The sequence below is a fragment of the Saccostrea echinata genome, unplaced genomic scaffold (assembly GCF_033153115.1).
Source record: "Saccostrea echinata isolate AGI-Se365-2 ecotype Australia unplaced genomic scaffold, CSIRO_AGI_Sech_v1 ptg000019l, whole genome shotgun sequence".
In the NCBI taxonomy this organism is placed as follows: Eukaryota; Metazoa; Mollusca; class Bivalvia; order Ostreida; family Ostreidae; genus Saccostrea; species Saccostrea echinata.
The window spans coordinates 4,619,232-4,628,628 of NW_026889768.1; the positions used below are offsets into that span (position 1 = coordinate 4,619,232).

General features: G+C 32.2%; 1 protein-coding gene across 1 annotated transcript; it reads right to left on the bottom strand.

The window, feature by feature from the left end:
- Positions 1 to 831: 831 nt before the first annotated feature.
- LOC133189699 (receptor-type tyrosine-protein phosphatase C-like) lies at positions 832 to 9,187 on the bottom strand. Its single transcript, XM_061325096.1, has 13 exons — positions 9,120 to 9,187; positions 7,990 to 8,163; positions 7,724 to 7,918; positions 6,939 to 7,103; positions 6,404 to 6,693; positions 6,030 to 6,117; positions 5,184 to 5,260; positions 5,062 to 5,098; positions 3,127 to 3,227; positions 2,698 to 2,814; positions 2,000 to 2,160; positions 1,615 to 1,750; positions 832 to 1,476 (listed from the first exon to the last, which is right to left on the bottom strand). The coding sequence occupies exons 1-13, from the start codon at positions 9,166 to 9,168 to the stop codon at positions 1,369 to 1,371; spliced, it is 1,698 nt and encodes a 565-aa protein (XP_061181080.1). The 5' UTR covers positions 9,169 to 9,187; the 3' UTR covers positions 832 to 1,368.
- Positions 9,188 to 9,397: the final 210 nt, after the last annotated feature.

Consider the following 9,397-nt stretch of genomic DNA (forward strand, 5'->3'; position numbering starts at 1 on the left):
ATGAGGTTTTTTTGTATTGAAGAACACTGTTACTTAGATTACTTTACGAAAAGGACTGGCAATGAATCCGTGTTTTTTTATTGGTGGAGTGTGAATATAGCCAGTAATTGCTTATATCTAATTCAATGATGTAATCTATCGTTGTGAAATGTGAAGATAAAGAACAATTTTAATGCTCAAAAGTTTAATTAACAATACAAACTGTGAGTAAAACCAACACGGACCTCCGAAAACAGAGGTGAGATCAGGTTCCATGGATTCGGCATCACCTCCTATGTACCTCTTGTTCTGGATCAGGTAAACGGGAAAATCCATAGGCAATTCAGTGTGAAAATAATGGCCTAACAATTTGTATGAAAAACGTCAGTCATTATTCGATGAATATTTAATATGAACATCCTGCAGTGCAATAAAAATTTCTGAAAATCTCAAGATTTTAATGAATTTATATCAGATTGGTAAATAATATCTTATAATTTCAGAGAAGAAAACAAAAAGAAAACATTATCAATATTGTTAATTTTGAAAAATATCTTAATTTTAGTCTAAAATATGTTTTATTTTTAGGTCTATTATATTTGCTATGTGTGTCAACATTTGACCTTAGAGTTAATCACAGTTAATCGTAAATGTATTTTGGGATCAAGAAAAATATCTCACTGCACAAAATTACTCTAAAAGTAGTCTGCATTGATTTCTAGAAGCCAAACTTAACAGTACTTTAAATATTTTGAAATGAAGTTTTATATATAAAAAAAAAATCATGCCATTTTCTTTTGAAAACCGTCTGCAACTAAATATAGTTCTTCGTGTAATGTTTGTTCATAGAATTTAATTGTATCTTTTTTTTTAAATTAATGTAATTTAATTGGAATTGTAAAATCGAAATATATTGTTAAAACATATGTAAGACACAAAATTTTTAGACAAGAGTGTAGGCAAAGATCTACTCAAAAGCCGAGGATTGAACTTCTTGAATCATCAACTTATTTGTCAGTAGCTTGTCTCATTAAAAGAGTGTCCGTGCATAGAACATGCTCTTGCGTATATATAATCAACTGGGAGCCGTTATTAAGGAAAGTTGAGGATAGAAAATTAAAGTCATCACGTTTATTATAAATTTTAGTTGTCAGTTTCCCATCGACGTCTTTCTCTAGTTAAACATCCAGTCAAGAACCAGATGTGTCAGACTCTGTGGTGTCTTATTTCGAGTTCATTGGGATATACATAGGAATGAAAATGAATATTGTAAATTGATAAAACGTCGTCGATATATCTTAATGTCAAATTGAAGGCCAAAGCAAGAGACTGTTTTGTTTTTGTTTTTGAACAAACATGTCAGTAGTAATGCTAGTGCTTTTGTACATTTTAGGGATTCAATGAAACACTCTGCAGAGGAAGATGTTGTGCGACGGTCATCAGGCGATGTTTTACGAAATATTTCACAAGTGCCTCGTGAAGGAAAATATATTCCTCCTGCAATAAAATATAAAGTGTGATATGTGAATGCAGTGTATTATCTTAACGTCAAGATACATTTTATATTTTGGAAAAGAGAGGTAATTAGTAGTGGGAGTTATTGTATTTAAACATTGGAACACAATATTCACTTACACAAGTCTGAACTGCAAACCCTCTTTGTTGACGAAGTGCAGACACACAATTAATAAGGTCAAGATCTTTTTTCGCCAAACTTTCCTCCAGCAGATAATCTAGAGCTATGAATGTCCCAGTGCGACCAATACCTGCGCTGTTATGAGAATATAAGAAAAATTAATGTAATATAGGTCAGAATGACAGAACTAAAATTTCGATAGGGACTCTTGAAAAACATAGCAAGTAAATCTTTCAATTAAAAAGACACAAACACTGTCATATTAATAAATAATAGCCGTTCATAGGATAAGAAACTGTTAAATGATTAATGATAGATTTTACATACATTGAATTGAAATAATTTTTTTTCAATTCAAAAAGAAAAAAAAGCTTTTTAGTGTACCTGCAGTGGACCAGAATAGGTCCGTCTGATGTTGAAAGTCCACATTTAACAAGGTTTCTAAAACACAAGATAGAGTCTTCACATTCTGGTACCCTTGTTTCGTGCCATGCGGTAAAGTGAAAGTGACTGATGCGCATTTGCCTGTCTAGATTTTCAGTTTCCTGGTTGAAAAAGTCAGATGTTCTGTCTTATTATATCACACAATGCTCTCTTGTCACTACTGACAACTTCAATCTACATAAAGTTATATACATCACTTAATATTTAAAAATGAGAAAGTTTTTTAATTAATTCATTTGTTTGAACCTGCACATGTTATATACTCTTACAGGCTCAATTTCCTCTTTTCTGCAAAGAAATATAATTTTTGGAGTATGGAATTATATGGAATTGTCGCTAAACAAAATCCTGGTAAAAATAATTTAAATATCAACTCATTTATTTTTTTGACAATCATCTAGAGAATTATCCCAAACAGGGATACTTCTGTATCAAAGATCCTATGAAGATAAAAGTCGACTTGCTGACTTTCATAAATACAAGCTTTCTTACTGTGTAATCTCTGTAGCTGTCCTACATGCTTACTTTGGTAACTACAAGCTGTCTTATTGTGTAATTTCTAAGCTGTCCTACATGCTTGCTTTGGTAACTACAAGCTGTTTTATTGTGTAATCTCTGTAGCTGTTCTACATTCTTACTTTGGTAACTACAAGCTGTCTTATTGTGTAATCTCTGTAGCTGTCCTGTCTATCTACTTTGATGTGAAATGGTCCAATGAAGTCCTCAGTGTGTGGCCAATATCTCAAACATGATATCTGTAAATAAGATAACTGACTGTATTTAAATGAATGCGATTCGTACAGAACCTTTCTCATTCTCTTCATATTTAGATGTGAATGAGTGTCTAAACACTCAAAATATATATATCTGCTTATATTTACATCTTAAATTTTTTAATGTTTCCCACTTCACTTTACATTATTATTTATATCAAAAGACTTTATTTAATTATATACTATGTTTCATTTGATCTCTTCAGAAACACCCAAGCATGGTTTGGACAGAAATTCTTATTAATTAGAAACCACTGACTCATTAAACCGATACAACTGAACAGTTCTACAAACCTTTTCACCCTCGTATATATTTGTCAGCATCACCACCCTTGTGCAGTTATTCTGCCAGATCATGGCCCAAAAGTCTTTGAGTGTATCCGATGAAAAAGGACCTGTAATATACGGAATGTGAAGAAGGGCCTAAATACAAAATTAAAAAAAAAATCCCGTAGAACACAAAAAAATATTCAAAATATAAAAAAAAGAACCGGTATCACAAAAAATGCAAAAAAGACCTGTAAAACAAAAATGTTTTTATAAAGGAACTTTATAATATAAAATGTAAAAAAAAAAATAATAAATAAACTGTATAACACAAAATAGGAACTAAAACACACTATTTTAAAAGACCTGTGTAACATAAAATATAAAATGTAAAACAAAAAAGACCTCTTTAAAAAAACAAAATATAGAAAAGGGACCTGTATAGCATAAAATGTAAAAAAAGGACCAAAAACAAAAAAACAAAACAAAAACAAAACAAAACAAAACAAAACAAAAAAAACAAAAAAAAAAAAAAAAGAAAAAAAGAAAAAAAAAAAAAAAAGCAAAAACAAAACCAAAAAAACCAAACCTTTTTTAGCCTCTAAATTTAAAAGTAGGACGTGTACAACTTAAAATGTTAAAACAGAACGTGTATAACTTAAAATGTTTACACACAATATAGAAAAGGACCTGTATATTACAAAATGTAAAAAAGGGACTTGTATGACGCAAAATGACCTTAAGAACAAAATATAGAACTAAGGAATGTAAAAGAATATGTAAAATGAAAACGATCAAAACAAGTATTTAAAGACCAAATAATATTCACAAGGGACAGACAAAAGCATAATAAAGAAATAGAGAAAGTCATTCATGTTAAAAGGCATTGATCTTTTTTAAAGGGGAGGTGCTTGGGTACAGGACCACTTACCCTGTGTTCTGAATCCCAAAGGTTCTTCGACTTTTTTATATAAAATATTTTTCTATTACACATTCACAAAGTATTACAATTGAAAAAAACCAAAATATAACCTAAAACTAACATTTTATAAAAATGCACACTCTCTGATACTAAAAGAGAACAAGATTGGCGACTTCGACAGACGACGAAATGAAGATGAGCTACTTACCAACTGAAAGTAAAGACTTCCACATCTTCAGAGATTATTAGTTAAGTGATACATTGCTAATTATTTGCGTCCAACTGTTTGGGTTTCCCTTCTAGAAATAGTAAAAGTGACGACTTCCGTTCATTGACAATTGAAATGGAGAGTCGCAGGTGTAAAACATGAAATTCTCAGGACTGGAAGAAGAAAAATACGGGTAAAGTACGCAGGGAGGGGAGTCCCGTCCCCAAGCACCTGTGAGGGTATCTGCAGAACTGTAGCGATATGGTTTTATATTTAAGTCTTTGACCGTAACGCTACTGATCCCATAATGTAAATATGATTTTTTGGGGATGTATTTCGCCATTTTCCAGCATTGGTCAATCAGCGACCTTTCATTCCCTAATTCCAGATATTTCTATAGCCAACCTGTATATTTTATCCACCTCCTGTCCCTTTCTAGTCTTCTCTACAGTCCAATAAACTCGCTTGTTGTGGATTTGTTGTCGGATGGCATAAAATTCATAACAGGCGAGTTTATTTATGTGTAGAGACGACTAGAAAGGGACAGGAGGTGAATAAAATATACAGGTTGGTTATAGAAATATCTGGAATTAGGGAATGAAAGATCGCTGATTGACCAATGCTGGAAAGTGGCGAAATACATTCCCAAAGTGAGCAGAAAATCTTGCGTCGTATATTGCACGATATTTGCATTACGGAATCTGTAGTGTTAAGGTCAAAGACTTAAAAATAAAACCATAGCACTTCAGTTTTGTAGCTACTATGAGGGAAGTTTGATCACAACACCCCTTAGGAATTGAATCTTCTCAAGTGAGTATTTATAAAAGATTACCTTGTGCAGCAATATAGGCCTTCTCTCTATCGAATCCCTGCAATTATGTCATTATTAATAATTCATACGCAAAATTATCTCTAAAACATTACCATGTGTAATAAATGTAATTAGAAACTTACATTAATGTATGATGCATTAATATAATCTGTTTTGCCAGAACCTTCAGCCGGGTCCAGAATAACTCTTGAGTAGTCATCTACAAAGTAAGAAAGTAAAGTTTTCTTCCTTTTCTGTCTAGGTAAGTATTCCTTAACCTATTGAACGTGTTGTATAAAATTTATAAGAATTCAGTAGATTTATTTGATAAGAATAGTTGTTGCACACCGTCTTAATTAAATGGGTATTTTGATAATATTTTATTTTGAAAATATTTCTGAAAAGGAACATTTGAAAGTAAACTGCTGTTTCCGTATCATAATACTAGTTTTCTTGCATGTACAAGTTCCGTCCTTTACCAGCAAAAACAAACAAACAAATTTTAAAAAAAATCAACCAACCAAACAAACAAAAAACCAAAGTGAAAATATAAATATAAACAATCTTTGCAAAGAATTAATTAAAGAAATTATATAGATAATTGATTTATATCTATAAAACATAGAAAATGAAGAAACCGTTTACAAATATGTCAAGTCACCCGCGTGGCGCAGTGGTAGAGCGTCTGCTCTAAAGTCGCGGAGTAAGGAGTTGATCCTTACGTCGCGGATTCGAATCCCACTGTGGGACGTGGAGACCGGTCCTTCGGATGAAACCGTATAAACCGAGGTCCCGTGTCGCAGTACATGCTGGCACGAAAAAGATCCCTCAGTGCTCTATGGCCCTGAGAGCCGAGTATAGGTCAAAATTTGCAGCTCTCCATCGGCAAGTGGTGGCGTCTCTATATGAGTGAAAAATTCTCGAGAGGGACGTTGAACAACAAACAAACAAATATGTCAAAGTGTACACAGACATCACAAAATACTTACAGGGATATACTTTTCTATATCTATTTTTAGACATATTTGTCCATTTCAGAGCCTCTGTGTAAGCATCTGTCAATCCATTCGGAAGCGACTGAAACAAAAAATAATTACTTGAAAAGTGATTGGTCTGATATAACCAATGATATCCTATTCTAAAATATTTGTTCACAGATACTACCGTTTGTCAAACACTTTTATTTATTTTTTTATTTTATTGAAAATATTAGGTTAATAATTCCAATTATAGTTAATAGATTATTTCTACCACATTTAATTTACAAAATAAAAATTGTCGATAACAGTTTGCTGTATTCAGTTCTTGTCCTACACTTTACATCACAGCAGAAGTTATTGTTAAATTGTCCTCGGCCATGTACCTGAAATTCTTCTAAGAATGTGTTGTAAGTTTTCTTCCTTGCTACATCCTGTATAAAGGTATCAATGGACACACGGTATGACGTCAGATTGCAGTATTCTACTTCCTCTTCCTCCAACTCAAAATTCAGAAGATCTGGCACACTTTGATGGATTTCCTCAAGAACAATGACGTCATAGCTTTTTTCATTCTTTTTTCTTAACTTTAATTTGATAAATAAAGCAAGAGCCAGTATTAAAACACCTCCAAAGGAACCACCACAAACGATCAAGACACTGACCCAAATTTCGTCTAAAATAACAAAACAAAGTTGTTTGAAAATGTTGATTTTGTACCCAAGCGAACTAACTTTTCTTATAAATTTAATGTATTTCATACCATGATATGCCTTTTTCACTTTTCTCGATGTACCCGATGAAATGTTAAATGAGGTCTTCTGTCTCTTTTCTAAAATCAGATATTTGGTGTTGAAACGACTAGGTACGGTATAGATCGAAAAAATTCATTCCTTATATCATCTTAGAAAACAATGTTACCTTTAATCTCATTACACATTTTTGGGAAAATCTGTGATTCACAGACAGAACACTTCGTTTTTTCATCATAGCTTAGCGTGGTGCCAACTATGTCTGGAGAGGCGTTTTGAAAGCAGTCTACAGCTTTGCCTGATATGATGTCAAGTACACTCCGTGGGTTAATGACTTGAATAAAGAAAATATCATGCTAAGATATATTTAATTATAAAGAGGCTCTCACCACTCGTTTGAATAGCCGACTATTTTAAAAAGATAGAAAGATTATACTTTTACAGGAGTTGAACCACATTCACGATTCCAAGGGAACCAAGAGCACTACGTGTTCCAAGAATATTATGTTAATTTGTATTCCTGTTATCCAGGACGAAATTAAAACTCCTCTGAATATCAAGTTTCCACTGAAATGTTCTGACGACACTTGTGGCAATAAATTTGTTTCATTGGACATTTTTGTAGGACTTATCTACATTTGTATAGCATGGGGTTACTTGGTAATAAGAAACTTAAGTGTTTTGAATCCTCTAACTAATCACATGTACAACTTAAGAGAATCAATAGTACTCCTGGCTATTAGCAAGCCGCATTATACTGAATTTACTAAAGACTAAAAAACGAACAAAATATTGAATTGAAAATTGCCAAGAAAAACGTTAGCGTATGTTCCAAAATTTAAAGTTAGATAAGTCAAATGTTTTAAATGGGTGAACTTCATACTAGTAAGCAAATATTAAAATGAACTATTGCAACTAAAACAATTGGTAATGTTTATGACAACTATACGTTACCTAAGGGTCTAAACTCAAACAGCCTGATCTCTCCATTTCTCCGTAAGGTTAAAGTGTTTCCTTGCAGTTTTGCTCGACTCCTGATGTATTCTTCGTTGATTATTGTATTGTTAAAACTGAATTCATTGTAAAGCGTTTCATTGGAAGTTCCCTTTTCGTTGTTTATGTATAAATGGAACATTTTGTTTGTATTAGCTGGAATAAAAAAATAATTGTACGAATGATATGCCTCAATAATCCATAATTCAATCTTCAGGAGTTCTTACCTCCTCTGATGCGTATAAACACTGACGATACATTGTAGGATTTATCTAATCTGACACTCCAGTACTGCTCAGTTTGATTTTCTGTGAGGGAATATGTCATTGTGTTTCCATCTATGGCGTCCTCAGGTTCTCTCATTAACTTCACTGTACTCTGCGTGGCCCTTAGAGCATTTCCTGCAATATTTTAGTAGTTACTCCACATTTAATATTTATATCCACTGAATATTATCTCTTTTATTTCTTATAAAAACCACGGTCGTTTATCAATACTGAGCAAGCCACCTGTATAGATTTCTTTAGCAGTGGCTCTTCCATCAATGGACCATACAATGATGTACATATCAACAGTACAGTACTTAATCTACTTTATATAATTATATATATACCTATTTAAATATGAAGAATATAGTGTCTTTCTTTGATTATTAGTGTGGTAATAAACGTTGCGGCTAGTGCAGAAAAAAATGTAATATGTAATTTTTCTACAAAATCTGCAACATTAATTCCCATACTATTAACCAAAGAAAGCATTTTTATGGTTTGAATATTAACTTCTAACATATACCTGTTTGCATATATATCTTCAATACTTTAAATTATCCATGCTTATATGATATTGTTTTCAATCAACTACTTCACAAGCTGATGAAAATCTGTCATTCAGTTAACTGAGAGGTGACTGAAATTTACTGAAAGGTGACTGAATGACAGAAAAACTCTGCCATTTTGCCTCTTTTCCATATTTCCAGATCTTACAGTGACCATTTAGTTGACTGAATGGCAGATTTTCATCCTGTGAAATACAAAATTCCACACCAGATATCACAAAAGAATTGATATTTAAAAAGTATGGAACATATTTTGCTTTACATGTAAATCATCTGAGCTATTCTTGACTATTTTCAAATGGCACAATTCACACTCAGTTAAAAGTTCACTGCAAGGAAAAAAAAAACAACTCTCAGTTGCCACATTCTAAAATAAAAATATAATATGCTAATTTCTAATTGCGCAAATAACATACTAGTACCAGAATGGAATTAGTACTTCTGGTTTTTAAGAATACTGAACTTCAAATCCATCATCCTCTGTAGCTGATTTTTGGCATTTGAATAGTTAAATTAACTCACCATAAACGTGATGTGCTACAAAAATGCAAAGAAAAATATTCATCTCCATTTCTACAGCAAGAAAAAAATGGCATCTTCTCGTTTCCGCATTATTTACATTTCCTGCAACAAATATTGCTTTACACTATACGGGTTTAAAAATAAATACATATAACATCCTGCATTTGAAAACAAATCTCTAAGGCAAAACTAACTGTACTTTAAAATAGGAATATTTACGAAGTCAAAGAAAATTGTATCATTTTCTTATTACAGACTGTTAAGAAGTATAATTCCAT